The sequence below is a fragment of the Triturus cristatus genome, chromosome 7 (genome assembly GCF_964204655.1).
Source record: "Triturus cristatus chromosome 7, aTriCri1.1, whole genome shotgun sequence".
In the NCBI taxonomy this organism is placed as follows: Eukaryota; Metazoa; Chordata; class Amphibia; order Caudata; family Salamandridae; genus Triturus; species Triturus cristatus.
This window is the reverse complement of record NC_140590.1, coordinates 164743109-164764563: the sequence shown is the minus strand read 5'-3', so window position 1 is coordinate 164764563 and position 21455 is coordinate 164743109. Positions and strand designations below refer to the sequence as shown.

The 21455-nt window shown below is 44.0% G+C and overlaps 1 protein-coding gene across 1 annotated transcript in view; it reads left to right on the top strand.

Moving 5' to 3' along the window:
- LOC146809127 (suppressor of tumorigenicity 14 protein homolog) overlaps positions 1-21455 on the top strand; it is a 144760-nt gene that overhangs the window by 48607 nt on the left and 74698 nt on the right. The window contains exons 2-4 of the mRNA XM_085615942.1: positions 9830-9986; positions 11524-11690; positions 13538-13608. Coding sequence (XP_085472068.1) covers positions 9830-9986; positions 11524-11690; positions 13538-13608 — 395 coding nt within the window. The remainder of the gene's footprint in view (positions 1-9829; positions 9987-11523; positions 11691-13537; positions 13609-21455) is intronic.

Genomic DNA, 21455 nt, shown 5'->3' with positions numbered 1-21455 from the left:
AGTCTGCGCATTACCATCAAAGTAACAAGTTCATCAGATAGTTCCATACGTTGCTCTAAGGGAAAAGGGGAAACGGCCACCCACGTTTCCAAATATTCCTGCGGACACTACTTCCTAGGAAAGCAATACAAAGATAAATCTTAATACTGAGCAAACCAATGTCATTAGTAGTCAAAGTTCATAAAGCCATATTTGTCCAAATCCAAGTCTTCTTCTTTATTTCCAAGAAGTTATCACTTCCAATTGATACAGATGGTTCATGACATCACATTGACGTAGCCAACATGTGTTTCGTCTTGGGGGAATCACCCAATGACTTCCTCAGGGCATATAGTCCATGAAATATCCTTAAATCCTCGTTGGGTTGTATTGTAATAATATCTAAAGGTAACCTGTATCCACCAGTGTTGGGGATAACCGGTACTGTAAAAGACATTTAACGGATTGGCCCGGAGTGCTCCAAGTAGAGTGACCGGCTGGAAGCCACTCTACTTGGAGCACTCTCCGCCGATCAGATAAAGGTCTTTTACAGTACCCGTTATCCCCAACACTGGTGGATACTCTCTCTAAATTGATTGCATGTACTTTAGGTACACTTCAGATTGGACTCTGGGGTACCCTTATAAGCCCCTAGTATATGGTATACTATGTATCTAGGGCATAGGTACCCCAGAGGCTTCTCAGGGGCTGCAGCCTGTATTATGCCACCCCTGGGAGACCATTCAAAATGACACAACAGGTCTGCTACAGCAGCCTGTGTAAGGTGGTGTATGCACTCCTTACTTAGATATAGGTTCACTATATCTATCCATGTCACTGCACATATAAACCTATCTGTCACCTCCATGGCAGGCCTTATCAATCCTGAAGGCAGGGTGCTGGGTTTCATGTGAGAGGGTGCCCATGCATGAGCAGAGCCCCTCTGCAGCTTTCAAAACCTCTATTACGGGGTTGTTTGTGATGCAGCCTACCATATATACTCTTAAGTGCATTGTAACCTCGCTGTAAATGCTAACTTTAAAACTGCTGCATGGAAACATGTTGTGTTTGGTGTCAAACACCTTGGAATCATATCTGTACACCAGTAACTGATGTGGGAGGTATGATTCCACCCTACTACAGGGAGAAATATGACCGCAACGGTACACCCGGTACCAGCTTCACAGACCCTGGCATCACCAAATTGATGCTGCCAGCCACAGACACGAGTCTGCTCTCCTGCTGCTGGACGAAACTCCGGCAGGGGATGGCTGGACAATAGATTTCCTGTCACAGGGAGCTGTGACCACCTCCCAGACAGGCTTTAGTGTATTGGGGCTGGGTGGGTGCCCTCTGAGAGTGCTTTGTCTGCACTGGGGGCACATTTGGTGTCCTTGTGCATAATCCAGCTCAAACAGGTTGCAGAGGCTATCGGCCCCTGCTCTGGTGTGAAACTGGACAAAGGACATGGGTGTAGCCACCCCTCTGTCCTGACCCTCCCATAGGTGGGTTCCCAGAGTTTGTCCCACCCCTTTCTTGGGGATAAAGTAGGAACCCCTGGCTACAGGACTTTAGATATTACCTGGTACAGAAACCAAGTATCCTTCGATCTACGCTTTGCTGGACAACAGAAGAATCTCCCTTGGAGTAAAGGAGTTACTCCCCTGCAAGGCAGGCACCTCAATGCATCGGACCGGTTTGCATCTACGCAGCTCCCAACGGACTCCGAAGATTTTGCAACATAGGAGGCGGGTTCCCAAGCTTCCCCGAGGCCAGCCATGCTCTCAGCAAACCTGAGACCCGTAGCCCTTGTGGGGACCATGCATCCCGAACCCCTGGACGCCATGCACATTTGCAGCAGCATATGCTTTTTGGCGATCCCTGAAGCTGTGCTTTGGGCTACTTGTAGTCCACACCCCGATCAGTGATTCCATCGAAGATTACTGGCCTACACTCCACAAGTGTTCCGTGGGCTGGTATTTAGTGATTCCTCTCGAGGACCCAAGTCAGTCGACCTGTGGGGCCCTGAGAAGGGTACTTTAACTTTCAGTGGGCTTTCCTGGTTGCTCCAGAGGTGCCCTGACTCTCCATTGCTTGGGGAGTCCACCGGACCTTGCTGGTCCACACAGAAGCCTTTTTACTCTCACTGCGTGGGTTGCCGTTGCCAAGGCTTGTTGGTCTCCAATGTGGACACCGACCCCCATCAGCACTTGACATCCTTTGTGGGACGGCTCACCTGCAGACTGTGGTCATCATCGACGTCTCCTGGTCCCCGTGGCAGTGGAGTCAAGCTTCACCTCATTACACCTGAAACACCCGACATCGGTGGGCATTCGTCTATCGTGCCCTGGTCACTGGCAAGTGACCCAGACTCTGTCCCCTCTACTTTCAGGTACTTCTCAGCTTCGATCCAGGCTTGCATCACACCGGACACTTTTCCTCTTCACAGCAGCAGCACTTTGCAGCAACTCGCCATTGAAAACAGCAAAGATTCCAGACACCATTTGACACCTATGCATCCGGCTTCCCTGGGTGAGGTAACACGAATATTCCAGTGCTCACGTGGTTGCTGACCTTAGAACCTTCTAAGTTTGAAAGGGTTTGCTTAAAGTCCTCTCCTAAGTGTTCTTAAGCTTTAAAATTCCAACCGCGACTTTTCCATAGGATTGTACAGAGCTTGCGGCTGTGTTCTCACACTGCAAGCGTCCCCCGTGGGTCCCCTGTGTCACTACCTTGGGTGGCTCCTTGGGGTCCCAGCAATTCTACTTGGTCTAGGCAGTGTGTCTAGTCAAGTTGTGGTTGTTATACCACGTTTTTAATATATGGTGTGGTCTCCCCCTGGGGCCCACTGTGTATTGTGCTTTTTTACTGTCGTTCTAGTACTGTAATATTGTGTGCCTTGCTCTCTAATCTCATAAAGAGGTTAGTTGAGAGTGTTTAGTAACAAATACATATATATAATATATATATATATATATATCTATATCTCACACCTTGTGTGGTTCTCCTTTCATTTGGTCATTCAGGAGGTTATAATCTGGTAAACCAAGCTGCTTTACATTCCTTCGAGACAGCTTGAAGGCTGCTCTGCATAGCTACCACTAGGATAATAGCTTTCAATAAAGGTTGTCTTTAACCTAATTATCCATAAGGGTTGTTTGGACTGGTGCAAGGTGCTAGTGGACAGCATATACCAGGCCAACTTCTCACATGCGGTCTTTGGGGATGTGGGTATTGGAAGAGGTTTGACGGGCAACTCCATGGCATTCAATGAACAGAAAATCCACCAGTACCATCACTCTCCTCAACGAGACCTCCATTTTAAGTTCATAACACCCTTCTAAAGGGTACCTGCAATGCTGTTAATCAGACCGCAAGGGCGAAATAAAGTAGACTTCCCCCCCCCCTCAATGAAAAAGTTCTCTCCCTGGTACTTTTAGTGTAACAGCTTGGATAGCTGAAAGAGGGAGCAATAACAGATAAAAAAAAAATACAAGGCATATCCCAGTTGGCTGAAAGTCAACTGGGTAAGACATTTTCTGATCAGAGAGAAAAGAACGCACATTGTGCTGAGTGTCTTTCTAAACAAAGGTTGCAGTAGGGTCTACTGGGGAAATGCCTTGTACTAGGTACTGTGGAATAGAAATGGTCCCAGAGCATACATAGAGATTGAGAAAAATCAACAAAACAAATATTACAACAATTTCAAGGCAGGACCATAGTGTTATTTAATCACACTAGGAACAGGCACATAAATGCATAGGGTAAATCACACTATTTACAATATTTACAAAAGTGCGGGGTGCCACGGGGAAGGGGAGGGAGTGACGAGTTGGGTAGGGTAGTAAAATAAGTGACATAAACAAGTTCATAACAATGGTACAAATCAATTGCTGGGCACCTAAGTGTCGTGCCAAATATTCAAGAGTCGTTCATTGACAAAATTAAATATTATTGCCAAAAAGCCATATACAGGTGAAAGTCCACAGTGCTCAACGCACTATTGAAGGTACTGGCATGATGGGATGTCGACGTTTCGACCCCTCTTCAAAGGTAGGTAGATTATTTCCTTACAGGTGGGGTCTTCCTCAGGACAAAGAGGATGGTGAGCCGGGGAAAGGTAGGCACCTATACAAAAATATGGGTGGGAATTAAAAAAGGAATAGTGCCAAGCGGAAATTCAACTGTAGGACTGGATAAGGATATGACTGCCATAGTTACCAGGGAAAGCGAGAGCATCAAATCGGTGACAGCTTGGCATCTGGGCACAAAAGGCTCCGAAATCGGGTGGGAGTGAAAGTCACCTAAAGATTAATTAAAAAGCGACAGTAGGGTCAACCATGGAGTTTGACTAAAGGTGAGGGAGGTGGGTATTTGACTCCAAATGAATCTAAACTCACGTGTATTGTTAAGCAAAGAAGGGAGGATTAGATTACTCCATCGACAACACACCGCTATGTAATCGGTATGTGAGGTGAGATGAATCACCGGGAAAAACAGCCTCTAAAAACAAATGGAGAGAGCGCTCTTTTAATGAGAGAAACGATTGGTAGTCCTAAACTAGAGAAATACAGAAAAACAGGACCAGGCAACCCACATTATCATCCGTCTACTAAAATATCAGAAAGCGGGACTGGCAAGTCCAGTGTATAATAAAACTGAGAAACTGTATTATTGATGAGTCAAACCAGCATAATTAGCTTATATCCAAAGGGTTGAAAAATCCCCGTAATCAGAAGGGCGATACAATGTGTTGTACACGAGGACCCAATAACCGGACTGAAATGTAACTAGAGGCAAATCCGGTTGAAAAACCGTAACATTAATGGATAAGGCAAAAATTTACTGTAAGTAAAAAGGGGGACTAGACATATGGACAAGTACAAAAATCCTAGGTCGAATTACCGTAACAATAAAGGATAAGGCAAAAATTAACTGAAGGTGAAAAGGGGGACTGAACATATGGACAAGTACAAAAATACTACGTCGAAATAGCCAAGGCACACGGAGTATCTTCCAAATGGTTCTCTTACCTTGAGACGGCGTACAAGTCTGAGCCCGCTCGACTCTGACGGCTAACTGAGGACGCGGAGCGGCTCCCAGATAAAGAGAACGCTGAAAACCGCGTGACGTTAAACCGGGTGCAGCAGCTGGATGCTGCCAGCACCGGAAGATTAGAAGAAAGACCATTCGGGTAGTTTGATTGCGTTGTTTGAAGATAAGATGTGGGTAAGCGGAATCACGGACACAATAAATAAAGTAAATAGACTACATACCAGTGTCAGATTGAATAAGTGTGTAAATGAATGTCGTTCAGTAGAGTGGAAAGACTAAAAGGGCCTCGTCGGGGCCCGGGGGATCGAACTGATCGACGAATTGGGGTTGGGATGGTGAAACATACACGTAAAGGAACGTAAAAAAGGCATGAGAAAGGGTCTAATCAATTACAATCGTATGTGCACGTTTAGGATTGCACAACTGCACGAACTGGAGGGCGTGCAGTCAGACTCGTGGTCTATTATTAAGTAAACACATAGATGCAGTCACTGTGGTACAATGAATGTAATGATTCGAAGCGTCTCAAGGTTGTGAAAAATACATTAAATCGGCACACCATATTAATAAAAAAGGGAACAGTGGTTGTTAAGACAGGCATATGAGCTTATATCAATCAACATTTTCTGATGAGGAAGCAAGAGAACTAGAAGGTAATTACATTGGAAGGAAAAAAGTCAATACATGTGAATGGATAAAAACTTGCTGAATATGACGTAATAGAGTTACAATGAGAAGGAAACAATCAAAAAATGCATGTGCATGATACGTACAATTGTCATACATGTCTCATGGTCAACATCATAAAGTGTCTCAGAAATAACGTTAACCACAGGTTAGATAATGGGCTGGGGAGAGCAGAGAAAAAAATGAACCTAGTTCATGAGCTACCAAGGATAGCTAATTGGGCATTGCTCGGGTCTTGTTCGTTCAAACCAGTTAGGATAGTGTCAAAGCGTATCATCATTTTTGACTCTCTAATGAGCAGGATAGAGGATATATTACCTCCCCGTGGTCCCAGTTCTGTCTTTTCCAAAACAATCCATTTCATTTCATCGGGGTGGTGTCCCAGTTGGTGATAGTGATCGACTAAAGGTGCACCTGTCACATTGCATCTTATTCGACTTTGGTGTTGAAGAATTCTGGCCTTGACTTTCTGCTGTGTCTGGCCAATATATAGTCGGTCACATGGACAGAGGATCCCATAGATGACGTTGCTAGAATTGCAGTTGGTATGTGATTGTAATGTAATGGTCTGACGCTTGTATTCAAATTTCTTTGATTGCATAGTTGTGGGGCATGCTTTACACGATCCGCACTTGAAGTGACCTATGATTGGTGGTAAACTCCAGAGTGACCGAATCGTTGGTTCAACCGGGTCCTCAAGGAAGGAATGCACCACATGGTCCTTGATGCTCATTGCCTTCTTAAAAGAATGCATCGGTGGATCGGGTTGGTCAATCTCCGTGGATATAACGTTCCAATGTTTATTGATGATCTTTTTCACTGCATTACTGCGAGTAGAGAATGTTGTAACACATATCATTTTGTTAATCTGACGTGATGTATTGGGATGTTTGGGTGAGAGCAGAGTATCCCGTGGGTTGTACCAAGCCCTCTTACGGGCCCTCTTAACCAGGCGTTTTGGGTAACCTCTTAGTATTAACCTGGCTGTTAGGTTCTCAGACTCTGTAGTGTAGTCCGTTCGTTTGGTGCAGTTCCTGCGGATCCGTAGGAACTGTCCCACAGGGAGATTGTCGCGCAAGCCGCGCGGGTGGTGGCTACTGTATCTTAGTAGAGAATTTCTTTCCGTTGGCTTCCTATATAGGGTGGTAAGAAGTTTATCATCCTCGTGGAAGATTTTCAAATCGAGGAAGGGTATCTCCTGTGTGCTAGACTGCATGGTGAACTGAATGTTGGGGTCGCACTGGTTTAGCCATTGGTGGAACAAATTGAGTTGGATGGTCTCACCATTCCAAATCATCAATATATCGTCAATATATCTCTTCCACGTGTTGACATGTGCCAAAAACGGGTTGTTTGTGAGGACGAACCGCTTCTCAAAGTTATCCATATATAGGATCGCTAGATCTGGAGCGAAGGCAGCCCCCATCGCGACTCCTTTCGTTTGTACATAGTACTTTCCTTGGAAGTAAAAGAAATTCTTTTTCATAGCGATGGTCAAGAGAGCTATGATGAAATCCGTGGGTACCCTTGTTGGTGCTGGTCTTAGATCCAAAACTTCCCGCATAACCGCCAGTGCAGGCTCCTGCGGAATGCTGGTGTATAGCGAGACTATGTCACAGGTGACAAGTATCTGCTCACATGGGTTGAAGGGTTGTTGATCAATCATTGCAATAACTTGCATGGTGTCTCGAAGGTATGTTTGTGTTTCTTCTGCCAATGGTTTCAAGAAAATGTCTATGTACTTGCATAGAGGTTCCAATAGTGATCCGCAGCCAGATACTATAGGGCGACCTGGCGGATGTAGGATGTCCTTATGTATCTTTGGTAGCGTATATATGGTAGGTAGTCGTGGATGTTGTTGATTAAGATAATCATATTCCAATTTGCTTAGAAAGCCACAATTTAAAGCGTCCAGAGTTATTGAGTGGATTTCAACCATCAGGTCCTTCGTAGGATCAGACCTCAACAGAGAGTAACTGACACCGTCTTGTAACTGCCGTAGAATCTCCGATTTATATGCAGTCGTATCTTGCACCACTATAGCCCCGCCCTTATCGGCAGACTTGATCACAATATCTTTGTTATTGCGGAGGGTTTGGAGAGCCGCTTTCTCAGACTTACTGGTATTCGGTATGGTGTGTTTGTATGTTGAAAGTAAGGTGCCAACATCGTTCAGAACCATGCTCTCATAAGCCAAAATCCTGCTACTCATAGCATTGGCAGGTGGAAAAAACTTCGATGGAGGCCTTAATCCAGTGACCGACTTGGGTAAACTGTCTTCCTTGTTTTTAAAAAAATACCTGAGACGGATCTTACGAAAGAACCCTTGGAGTTCAGTTTTTAGGTTGAATGAATTCGGATGGGCAGTTGGGACAAAGGACAGGCCCTTGCAAAGTACAGCCTGTTCGTCAGCGTTGAGATTATATGCAGAGATGTTAACCACCGGACTGTCACTGGACTCTACCATCTGTAGACTTTGCGCCTCGTCGATATCTCTCCGTGGTTCTCTTGCTGGAATCGAACTTGTTTCGGGGTTGTCCCTCGGCCTCTGTCCCAATTGGTGCTCGGTTGGTTCTGCTGGCCTCGCGGAGGCCCCCTTGGCCAGTTGCCACCTCGTCCTCGCGGTGGTCTCCATTGGCCTTCTCCTAAAAAAGGGAAAAAACCTTGGGGGGGGTATCAGTTGTCTCGGTAGTTGTAGTCGTAACTAGGGCCAGGAGCCTCTGGATCACTGTCCGAACTAACCGTAGAATCGGAGAAAGTGGTGTAATTCCTTCTTCCTCTGAAGGCCCCTCGTCCTCTGCCAGTGAAACGGCCAGAGGTATCCTGTTTGTAATAGTCTTCGTTGAGATAAGGATATGTGTTCTTTTTCTCATAAAACCTGATATCCTTGGAGAGTTTGTCTAATTTTTTATTCTGCGTGGTGGTTTCAAAGTCTTTAAGTGATTTTGTGAGATTCTCCAGAGCACTTTTAGCGTTTGTCAAAGTAGAATCACCTGCAATTTCTTGTTTGAGAGCGGCTATTTCTCTGGTCAAGGCCTGAACCTGTTTGGCCGCAGTTTCTACTCCGAGAACCATCCAATGTCGCGAAGCATTATTAGCAATGAAGCTAAAACCTTCTTTGAATTTTGGTAGATCCACAAAGATGGCAGGTTCATTTCTTATCTGTAGCCCAACTGGTATTATGTTCGCCTGTAGATATTTGGTAAGTAAATGACCATGAAGTTTTGTACGAATTAGTTTCTTTTCCAGGCGTTCGAGTTTAGCTATTTTGTCATTGAGTGTGAAATCAATATTGGGTGTATCGGATGACAGAAAGAGATTCCTGGGGTCCTGTAGCAGTTGGTGAATGTATTCCTCAGTATAGGAGAGGGTTTCACTCTCCACCATTTTATAGAAGGAGGAAGAATTCACAAAGAAAACCTCGCAGGTATGCACCTGCTCATTAAAGCGTTAGAACTAAGGGCAAACCCAATAATCACTGGGACCTGGGTAACAAACAGTGGAATAGAAATGGTCCCAGAGCATACATAGAGATTGAGAAAAATCAACAAAACAAATATTACAACAATTTCAAGGCAGGACCATAGTGTTATTTAATCACACTAGGAACAGGCACATAAATGCATAGGGTAAATCACACTATTTACAATATTTACAAAAGTGCGGGGTGCCACGGGGAAGGGGAGGGAGTGACGAGTTGGGTAGGGTAGTAAAATAAGTACTAGGTACTGGCAGAGAGGTGCACCCTAATAGGTGTTGTCTGTACTGAGCAAAATATTAGCCTCTGGTAATAGGGCCCCCAGTGTGTTAGTTTCTTGTGCAAACCTGCATTGAAGTAGATTTTGGAGTTCGTGTCAAGTTCTTGTGATTGGGTGAATGGTTTTGTGTTCTAGGACGTCTTCGGTTCTGGCCATCATGTGAACTTTATCAAGTTCTGGTGGTGAGCTGACCTGTATTGTGATCTGCTTCTTAGCAGTTCTGTTTTAGATTCGCATTAACCGGTCCACTGACAAAGGTTCTGTTGGCATATGTGAAGTTCCGGCAGTGCGCTGTACTAGGTTCTGGTTGTATGTGACCGTTTTTTGTCTGTCTTCTGTTTCTATTGCAGGCAGGAAATGGGCGCCAGGAGTCTGTGGCCTTCCTTGATCCGAAAAAGGACAACAGAGGCCGCTCTCGCAGCAAGGTCCTTTTCAGGGTCTTCATCGCGGTCCTGCTCCTCCTCATCCTCGCTGGAGTGATCGGCTTCCTAGTTTGGTTCTTTGCCTGTAAGTGTGTAACTCCTGGTGAGCCAGAGGGAATATTGCATCCTTCTCATCCTATCTGATGACTGTCTGTGCTATTTGAAGGCAGTTGTGAGGACATCTATGATATCCAGGCCATAATGCGCTCCCTCCGGGGTATAGGGGGAGAGGACTCCTGTTTGAGCCCAACGCATCCCTGAAGGATCAGTACTTTACTGGTGAGGGATGCAATATTCCGGGATCCAAGCCTTCTCAACCATCGCGCTGGAGTCCACTCTTCACGTGGAAGGCCTGCCCCCTCTTAGGGTGGGAGGGATGGAGCTCAGACTATGATCATTCAGCCCTGGGCTTCTCTGTAGACCTGTCCCGCCAGTGGAATAGAAGTCTACCCCGGACAAACCTCGCCCCCATGGGGATAGCGGTCATTTCAAAGCATGCACGCACGACTCTATCTAATAACGAGGAAAAAGATGTAAGGATTCTGTAATTAAACTTTTGTCTCTTAAAATATTTACTACATTGATAATTAAAATTTACTTATCAATTTTCAGTGTTGTGAAACTTGTGTATCTATATTTAATACGATGACCTGACCACAGCAGTACAAAGTTTAAATTTTTTTTTTATTTTTCTTTAAAACGGCTATTTATAACCATTTGTTGCAGTCATGATTTTTTTGTTTTTACAAACAAACATTTTGATTCTTAAGTATTCATAATTATTTTTAATTAATATTCAAACCCCGATGCTGAATCATATCGCCTCAATCCTCTTCACAGCTTTAAATGCGTGTCTGCAAGGGTGTCTCGCTCAACCCTCCCCACCATCCCTCCAAAAGGAATCCCTGAGGTGTTCCAGCCTTCTGACTGCATCATACCCGATTAACCTTCTCCTTTTGGGGTCAAAATGGAGCACCCATACAACCACCACCAACACAGAACAGCACAAGAACACAGTCAAAATGAACTTGGTCTCCATGGACAGAGCTATCTCGTGCTGAGACCAAATCATTGTTGGTGCCAAAGGGCTGCATCCAGGCAGCACTTTGGCACGTTATTCTAGCAGGGTAGTTTATTGTTGCTCTTTCTTTGTGTGGGCAAGTGTTTCAGTCCCTGTGTTTGTTTCTTTGTCGCCTCCGTGTTAACGGGTGCACTGCCCCAGCTGTGAACCCAGTGGTGACCTTGCAGGACCCTTACTGTTCGGTAATGCCTTCCACGCATTCTTTCAAAACTCATGGCATTCCTGCACTCCAGCCCTCTCATATCTACACACCATCCGTCTGGGGGAGGGGGCACACTGATCCACTCCTGAAGTAGATCTTGGATAGATCTCTGACCATGTTTGGAATCCAGTCTTGTGAAGACCTCGGGCCCTTCAATGATGATCCAGGATAGAATTTTCGATTAACATTCTAACCAATAGTTTGCAGGCACCATCCTCACAGATGTAAGCTAGACTTCTCTCAACTGTTCTGGCAAGAGCTCTGGTCAGTCCTGGTGAGAACTGGCCAGGCCCATCGGGTCTTCGAGTCTTCTAAACATAACTTTTGCTTCTGTCCTAGTTAAGCGCCCAAGCAGTACGAAGAGCGAGAGCAGCGTGGCAGCTCCGGATAGTACCACCCTGGTGTACAGTGGACGCATGACACTTGCAAACTTGGATTACTCAACGGATCTGGAGGACCCAACGTCCACGCGATTCAAGGAGCTGGCCGATGCCCTGCAGCAGCTGGTGAGCACCAATAACGGGCAGTGGGACAACCACAGACCCTCAAAATGTACCATGTCTCTCTGCTGAATTGAAGTATCCCCTTACCCCACTACTGCTCGCTGTCCATGCAGCTGCTGATTAACAATGGAACTTCTTTGTGTTCGTCTGTGGTCGCAAGGACAACTGCAATCCTCCGTCCCCACCAACGAAGTATGTTCTCTGGTTCATCCATGCCCTGTACAGTCAGTGGACCCTGCAATGCTCCCCGTCTTCTCTACACTTGTCAGTCTACCCTTTAGCAAATCCCATTTTTTTTCCTTCCTCCGACACCCCCTTTGCCAACTCCTCGTGTAGCGGTCATGTAGACGAGTGCGGATTCTGTGACTCTACCCCGTGTTCTTTGCAGACTTGTACCCTTTACCGCTCGGTCTCACTTCTCCCTGGTCTGAGACTTTGGATCTCACTCCTCTATACTTCTCCCACCACCTTTGTTTGCCCCCTTTCTCACGTTTCATTCTTCCAAGCACAATCATTTCCCTCCCTCCTATCTTCTCTCTTTCTGATCGGATTTCTCCCGTATTTTCCCTATGGTTGCCATATTGATGGAAACCTTGTAACCTTCTTGGAGAGATACGTGGCTTTCCTGATGAGGTTCCAGGCCATTCCAGTGACCGGATGTGAGATAATAACGTCCTAAACGTCTCTCCTTGTCAGAAGGATACATGTATCGAGTTCTGATCTTCCCTTTTACAAAGGTAAATGGGGGAGCATCACCTGCCAGTGATTCTGGCATTGAGATATCCCTATGAGCCCTGGTTACATGTAACACCTATTAGATTCCTTCTCGCACATATATACATAACAATATCTATTTGCAGTCGTGCAAAATGTTGTTTGTTCTTTTTGTTGCTGTGGCAGTCCATTTCAAGATGGCAGCGGATCCCCAGCAAAGCTCCTGTCTGCGCGCTCTCTCTTAACCAGGCACAACCATTGGCCCTTCCTGCATCTCAATGCACTGTGGGAACCAATGTCCTTTCTGAAGCTCCACTGTCCAGTGTGTGTCCTGCCTCTAAGCCTCCCTGCACCCCACTGGGCAACTTGCCTTTTGGCACAAGTGACCTTCCCAGGGCAGAATTCAGGTGTTCTTGCCCTCACACCAGCATTTGTTTACACAGACTGCTAGTGGTGGTCATGTCTTTGGCCCCACCAGGGCTCTCCAATAGTAGGAGTACAGCCTTCTACTGCATCACTGCCCCTGTTCACCTCTATTAATGGCTCTTGCGAGACTGGCCAGCTATTGTCACCCGCTGTTCTTGTCTGGGCTATGTCTGAAGATGGGCTTGCTGCACATGTGGACTCTTGTCTCCATTGGCTGTGTACGCTATGTGAACAGATGACTAGCTGCATGATGCTAAGATCTTCTTTGTGCCTGGTTTGATATATTTGTTCTGCTTTTACTTGTCTCTTTCCATACTGTCCATGCACTGCCCTACTCTGAAATGTCTGCCGCTATCCCCTCATCTGATGTCCAATCAAGAAGTGCTGCGCAGTGCACATGCCATGCAGCTGGATACAAGGTCCTAGAATCCTCCTCTTGGCATGACCCCATCACCCCCCCCCCCCCCCTTGCTCCATCGGGTCTCTCGTGTCATCTTGTACTCTGCCTCCCCATCTCTTGCTCCCTCATGGACAACCCACCCCCACCAAGCGCTCACTTTCTTTTGCTCCCTCTCTATCCACCCATCTCTTCGGACCACCCACACTCCCCATCTCTTACTTCCCCTTCCTGTTGCTTATGACCTCTGACTACCCCCATCTTCTCTTTCTTGCTCCCTCGGCCTCATCTCCTCTATTTGTTTGTTTCCTAGCTGAACTCTACGTATCTCGGAGCCGCGGAATTGAGAGGGTATTTCGACCATGCAGCAGTTACTGCCTTCAGGTGAGACATTGAATTTGGGGCATGGGGAGTACTGGGACTTGCAGGTGCATGGACTTGTGTGGTGTTCTGGAATCTCACAGACTTCTGCCTTCCATGAAATGTTTCACCATTGCAACCAGGCCGTCCAGGGTCAACTGGGAGGGACTGTGTGGTAATTTAATACAGTGTCTCTTTGCTTGAAGATCTGGTAGCTTCTTTTAAACACACCTCTTTCCAACTATGGCTTACTGCTCTGCTAATGTGTTTGGATTCATTTTTATATTTTATTTCTTTGATATATTATGAGGTTTTATATAGCGTGTAACTGGAAGACCCTTAAGAATGATGGACCACTTCACAAGGAGTTTTTAAAAAGGAATTATTCAAAAGAGCTGGAACACAAATCCACATTCTCCTGCAGCCACTTAAAGATGCCAATTCTGTTGAACTGGTGGCTGAGCAAACCTCATTTGTTGTGATAGGACAGGTTTCTTACCTTTACTCATCGTTGTTGCCTGTTTAAAAAAGCTTGTTAGTCTCCCTTACCTGGAGTTCATCACATACATCTGTGTGGGTTTTTTGTGAATTGTGTGTGTCCATCATGAGGGTGGTGCAGGATGTTTAGGAAGCTCCTGTGCTTGTTTGTCTGGGTGCTGCAGGGAATCTGCTTTAACATTCCTGTGTGTGAGAAAACAACATGGAGGTGGCTTTGTGCAAAGCTTGGCACGTCTGGAAATGTATTCAGAATGGCTCGGGGGACCATGTGCCATGTTCAGGTAGATTGCTAGAAAAGCCAGGGCGTGTCTCTGCAGGCTTTAGTTTTTTCAGCTCCATGAACAGGACAATTGTGCATGTTCATTTAAGGCTCTCGTGTAATCGTGTGGGCCCCAGAATGTGGCTCTATGGTTTAGTTGGGCAACCAAAATGCGTCCATCCTTTTGAGTGTGGCTACTACCTTCTCACCGGGTCTGGTGGCAGCATTTAATAAAAGTCTGACGTACAGACCTTTTCACGATATATATATATATATATATATATATATATATGAGATATAGAGTGCAAGAGAGATATGGGGAGAGAGATAGAGGGGTGTGTGTGTGTGTGTGTATATATATATATATATATATATATATATATATATGAAACGCCACACTTTCCAATCCAAAAATATTCACGGACACCAAGGAGATTTGCAGTTTAGAGTTGGTTTATTGAACTGCAAACACAACGCGTTTCAGCTTTCGCCTTGTTCACGCTTAACGCAAAGTTTTTTTGTTAAAGTTAAATACACTTCAATATCCACAAAACAAACAGACTCATCAAAACACAATAGTGAATGAAAGAGAAAGGAAATTGGAGAAATGGCGGCCATCTTAGCACTGTACTTGATTCAATACAATGGCTCATAATACTGAGCAGCACATAGTTTGAAACTTGAAAATAAAGGCATAATAATGTTCCTCGGATCAATTGTCCAAGGCTACTTAAGTATTCAGTACAAAATACTCCAAACCTGTGCTTGCACGATTATACCACCGAAAATTCGCTGCACACACTCGTGATAATGGTACAAAATTGCATAGTAATACACAATTGCATATGGCATGTGATTAATCGTAACCTGCACAAAGTATATCACAGTCATGCCCTAGTGGGCAAATATAATAAAGTTCGGTCTTACTTAATCAATGTGCACGGACATAACAATTATAGATCATGCAAAGCAACAAGCCCATAATAAAGCCCCAGTGGGCATTATGGAAAACTGTACGTAACTGTAACAAATTAACCAAGTAATATAGTTTACACATAGCTCAACTGTTCAAGTTCATCAATGGCCACTGCAAAAAATCATTTTCTCGTCACCAATCCCTGAGAAATGCAATAAAATCTAATTTTAGTGCAAAGTATGTCAGATTCACAACAGCAACAATGTGCACAACACACAACAGATTAACTCAATTATGTAAGTGTACAGAAAGTTCTTCACTAGAATTTAGCCCTTCGGGGAACATTGTTTCAAAATCAACAATATATCTTGACTCCAATTGTCTAAGGTGGAGCAATTTATTACCTCCATGTGCATTCTCAATGACAGCATCAATTACCACCATCTTCAACAGCCTTTCATTCTGCGCATGCTGTTCAAAGAAGTGTCGTGCAACAGGATATTGTCTATTGTTATGGCGTATTGCCCTAACATGTTCCAGCACTCTTTTTTTGGCACGATGAATTGTGCTGCCAATATATGCCTTATTGCATGGACAGGTCAGTGCATAGACTCAGTACATAGTATTGCAGGTAAGGGCTTTTTTGATAATAAACTCTATACTCATGCTTAAAAAATGTACCGCAGTGCAATCCACACTATTTCTGCAAGCTTTGCAGTTTTTGCAACATTGAAAACCGGATTGGCCACCACTTTTGAGAGTTATCGAGTTAGTTACCATATTGGAACTTAACTCGTCTCTTAACGAGTTACTCCTCTTAAAGGTAATTTGTGGATGATTGGTCAAATGTTTGTGCAAATTACTGTCGGTCAGCAGAACATGCCAATGTTTCTCCAGAACACGGCGCAAATCATGCGCCTGTCCTGAATACATGGTGATGAACCGCAGACCCTCTGCTTCCGATACTCGTTGCACAGGATGCAGTAGCTCATTGCGTGCAACCTCATCTACTTTTCTGCATGCTTCTTTGATGGTACTCTGATGGTAACCCCTATCTCTAAAGCGTTGCACCATGTTTTCCTTTTCTCTTACATAGCTACTCTCAGTGCTACAATTGCGTTTTGGCGCGTAGTAATTCCCCATACGGAATACTACACACCAGTTTGCGAGGATGAGAACTGGAAGCACTCAAAATGCTGTTACCGGCGGTCTTTTTCCGGAATAAATGTGTATGCATAGATTGATCTTTGATCTCCACGGTAATATCGAGAAACTCAACAGAGGTCCTGCTGATATGTTCCGTGAAGACCAAATTGTGTGAGTTATCGTTCAACTTATTGACAAATGCACTGGCAGAGTCCATGTCCCCATTCCAAATTAGAAAGATGTCGTCAATATATCGAAGCCACAGGACACAGTTAGAAAATTCCTCCAGCTGAGAGGCCACCTGCTCCTCCCACCAGCCCATGACTAGATTGGCATAACTGGGGGCGAAGCAGGTGCCCATCGCTGTGCCCTGTGACTGCCTATAGACGACATCATCAAATAGGAAAAAATTATTAGTCAAACAGAATTCGATAATAGCAATGATCATTTCTGAATGATGCAGGAGAGAAATGGAACGGGTCTTGAGAAAATGCTGCACAGCCCTTAAACCCAGTTGATGTTGTATGCTGGTATACAGGCTGCCAACATCAAGAGTGACCAAAGTGTATTCTGATTCCCAGTGGATCCCATCAATGCTTGTTAGAAAGTGGGTAGTGTCCTGTAAGTATGCTGGCAAGCCAGCTACAAAAGGTCATAAATAATGATCAATATAACGGGACATATTCTCCAACAAAGACCCAATAGATGAAACTATAGGTCTTCCGGGCGGGTTGACTGGGTCCTTATGTAGTTTCGGAGGCAAGTATAACACAGGTATCCTGGGGTGAGGACATCTCAAATAATTAAATTCCTCCCACTCCAGTAGCCCCTTCTCCCTCCATACTACTAAAAGTTCCCCAAATTTCAAATTTGATAGTGTTATGGCCCTTCTATCAGAAATCGAATAACAGGTCTGATCACCCAGTTGTCTGTATCCCTCACGTAAATAAGCTGATTTGTCTTGAACCACAACATTACCACCCTTATCCGATTGCCGGATAACGATGGAATTGTCTGCTTTTAAAAGCTCTAATGCTTTAATCTGACCCAAACTCAAATTTTTGTTAGATGCTGGGATTTTGCCATGTCTCATTTTCTTTAAGTCATTTAAAACACCCCTTCCGAATACTTCAATGGCATCACATTCAATATTCGGTAAGAAGACTGATTTGGGTTTAAAATGACTACCTGGGTTGATGTTGGGATCAATAGAGAAATCTTTCAAATTCAAACAGTGATCATCATCACACAATTCCACATTGGACATAGCAGACATTGCATGTAAAACCTCAATATCATCAATATTAAGAGTGCTCAAAGATTTACTCACAGGTGTTAAATCTGTTTTGTTTAGTTTCAAACCATTTTTCGAGTTTCAATTTACGTGAAAAATAGAATGTCAATCCTTGTTTGAACAAAATTAAAGTTAGAGGTAGGGCAAATGGACAAACCTAGGCCAAGGAGATCTCTCTAATCATCAGATAAAGTTCGTTTAGAGAGATTGACGACCGTCATGGTTGAACTTTTTTGCCCCTTGTCATCATTCCCATCGGGCTTCCTACTTCTTTTCTTGCTCCTCTGTTTGGCCTGTTTGTTCCTCTTATTTTTCCTCTGCCGCCTCGTCCTCTGCTTCTCTGACCAGTTTGATCTTGATATTGTTCTGTCCGTCCCGGATTCAACATTTGGAATTGGGCTGAAAAATTCAGCTTTTTCTGAGGATCTTGACTAACCAAACTAGCAGCTACTGACGTGGGTACATCCGATAGGCTGCCATCTGAGACGTCACTCTCAATGATGTCCACATTGGCTGATGCTGTTACAGGTGGCAAGGACACACTTCCATTTTTGTCAAATAAATGATCAAATTTTCTGTGGAAAGTTAGCGTCCTACCCTCGCTCTGGGCCCAGAGCGAGGGTAGGACGCCAGCAAGTTGCCAGTCTACCTACAAATCGGAGCAACTATTGTGCTCTGTTCTCATCCCCGTCTGTCCGGAACTAGGTCGTGAGGGGTCTATCCTCATCCCAGTACCAGTTCCTTTATTAACTACCCCCTACCGTTTCAAGCAACTAGTGCTAAACGGTAGTGCACTCACCTTAAAACATTCTATTTTGGTCCTGACGAAGTGCCATTGACCCTTTTTGGGGCAGCTGGGGCACGAAACATGTTGACCACACCCACACATGACTAGCCCTCACGGACCATTACTCCTAATTAGGGCTGCCACACTATTTTATTAAGGCTAGAGCCACCTCATTAATAAAATACTTTAGTAGGATGGCCCTATACCTTTTTTAAACATCTCACTCCTCGTGCACTACCCTGCCCTCACACCCACACGCACCCATACGGCTTCTTCAAAAGATCCCCGACAAAGAGCCCCGGTTTCAGGAGCCCGTCAGGCATTGCAGCGCCGGCATGACGAGGGGCAAATGCCCAAATGATGAAGCATGACATCCCTTGGGGTGTGTGAGGGCATTACGAAGAAAGACCTGTGCTTTCCCCACATCCTCCCCAACTAACTATATATATATATATATATATATATATATATATATATATATATATATATATACACACACATCTCATTACACAAATCTAATTGCTTATAATGGTGAGACTTAAAAGCAGAGTATATATTGACTTGCTGATTATTAACAGTATGTATATATAAAGAGTGAAATTGTCAATAATAGGTAGTTAAGGGGGTTTGTGTACTTCCCCAATTTGCAGTCTATGTGAATTAACGGATTGAATAGAAGAGTCTGGAAAAGTAATCACTGGTAACCAGATATCTTTTAATTGCTAGGGAAAGAAGATTGACGCGTGCTCTGTCAAGTCTGTGGTAATAACAGATACCATACCACCAGGATTGAAATAAGATATTAGAGGAATCCTTCTAGGATTCAGTGATATGCTGAAAGGCAACTGCAATTAATAAATCTAGAATATGAACCTTTACTGAAGATGACCAGTCATCCGACTCCATAGAAATATTTTTTTTTAATTAATGAGAACCTGAGAATAAAAATGGTGTATATGTTTCCATACCTCATCCAAAATAGAAAAGTGTGAATAAATTCTAACAGCACATGTTTTAGGTCGGAGGAATGGATATTACATGACCAACAAGATGTAGGGTGACATGGATTCAACTGTGGTGATCAGAAGTCGATTGTAAATAAAAAATAAAGTTTGAGTGGTATTGGCCGTGCTAGAGGACTTTAGTAATTTAAGCCAAATCCTATTCCATAGAGAGATGGGAAAGGAGAAGTCTAAATCTTTTTCCCATTGTAGTTCAACTTCTGTCTTATCACGGTTATCCAGAGGAGTGGCGATTATTTTATAAAATATGTGATGCAGAAGGAAAGGATAACAAGTTTATTGATAAGTGAGGAACAGCATTCTCAGATAAATAAGTGTAAGAAAATTGGGGAAGTGCCACGGAAATCGCAGATATCAAGGAAAACTATTTGGTCTTTTAAGAGGAAGGAAGAGAAAAACATGATGGGGCTTGAGGGAAGGAAAAGTGGGAGCAGTAGTTGATGGACCCAGAGCACACCCCTCTCATGCCAAGACTTCCAGAAAACCGTTCTATTGCTGATCTTAATGTATTTGTTGAACCATATGAGGGAGTGAAGAAATTGATCCCTATCCAAAAGATACAATATCAATATAAGACTTAGAAGTTTACAAGCAGTTATGAGAATGGGGAGCGATATAGGAGGCTTCTGAGTAAACCATAAAAATTCTCTAAAAGAAAAGGGGTAAATAACAGAAATCTCAAAATCCACCCATACCGACAAGGATAATTAATCGCCTTCAGCAATAAGAAAGGAGGATTGTTTCAGAAAAAAAAGCAGTGTGATAAGAGCAAAAGTCTGGAAAATTAGCCCCTCCCAATTGCTTAGGACATTTACATCTCAGGAGCGACATGCCGGTTTTATTGTTATTCCATAGGAGAGGTGAGAGAATAGAACATATATTTTAAAATAACGTCAAGGAATATTTATAGGAATGTTGGAGAAATAGAACAGGACTAATGGTACCAAGATCATCTTAAGAGTATCCTACCTCCATTAAGAGGAATAAAAAATAAAGGATTTCAGCGAGACATTGGGGGAGGGGGAATGCAAAAACTCCTTTCATATTGATGGAAACAGTCTCTTTTATTAAATCGGTGAACCAAAGACCAAGGTATTTAGTTTTATCTGAATTATAATAAAAATGAGTTATTGCTCTGAATTTTAATTGGGGTCTCCTATAAAAAGGGAGAGGTTATTGTCACAAACTGAAATCCAACTGAAAGCGGCTATTGTACTGATATAAGAAACACATTTTAGAGAAATTACCAGCAAAACTTTAAGAGATCCTGGGTGGGTCATACCTTTGCCTCTCCAGGCTCGGGTAAGCGCAATGGAGTGATCGCATGCTGCAAGGATTGTGGACCCATATCCTGTTTAAATTAATGCCCCATGCCCATCCATACCGGATCTGGTTGAACTTTCACAATTTCTTCTGGCAGCAGTATTCGACTATACAAAGGAGTGCAATCTAATATTTTCTTTTTACAAAGTGCACACATCCTTAGCCTTGTAGTCAAGTGCTAGAAAAGAGTTCTTGGTAATCCAGTTGATTTCCAGTAGAAAGATGGCTCCATGACACCCGTGATGAATGACTCAAATGATTACATTTTGAACCCAGGGACCTCTGAATGCCCTAGATCCTCTGAACCAGGTCTCATGTGGTATGTGTGCAGTTGCATGAAGTATTGGTACAAGGTTTGTTACTTTTTCGGGAGACACTTTGCGAATCCATTACTTGTACAATAGTCTGTCTCAATCCACACTCACTTCACACCTGTGATCACCTGACCAAATCCTTGTCACACACATGCCACCTTATACTGCCTATAAGTTTTGGTCTTTTCACCACTTGGACCATGTGCATTGTACCTCCCTGACAACAGGGCTATCTCTGCCCTAAACCCATTTAAAACTGCACTGAAAGACCACCTATCATGACATGATAAACAAATCATAACTTTTCCAGTT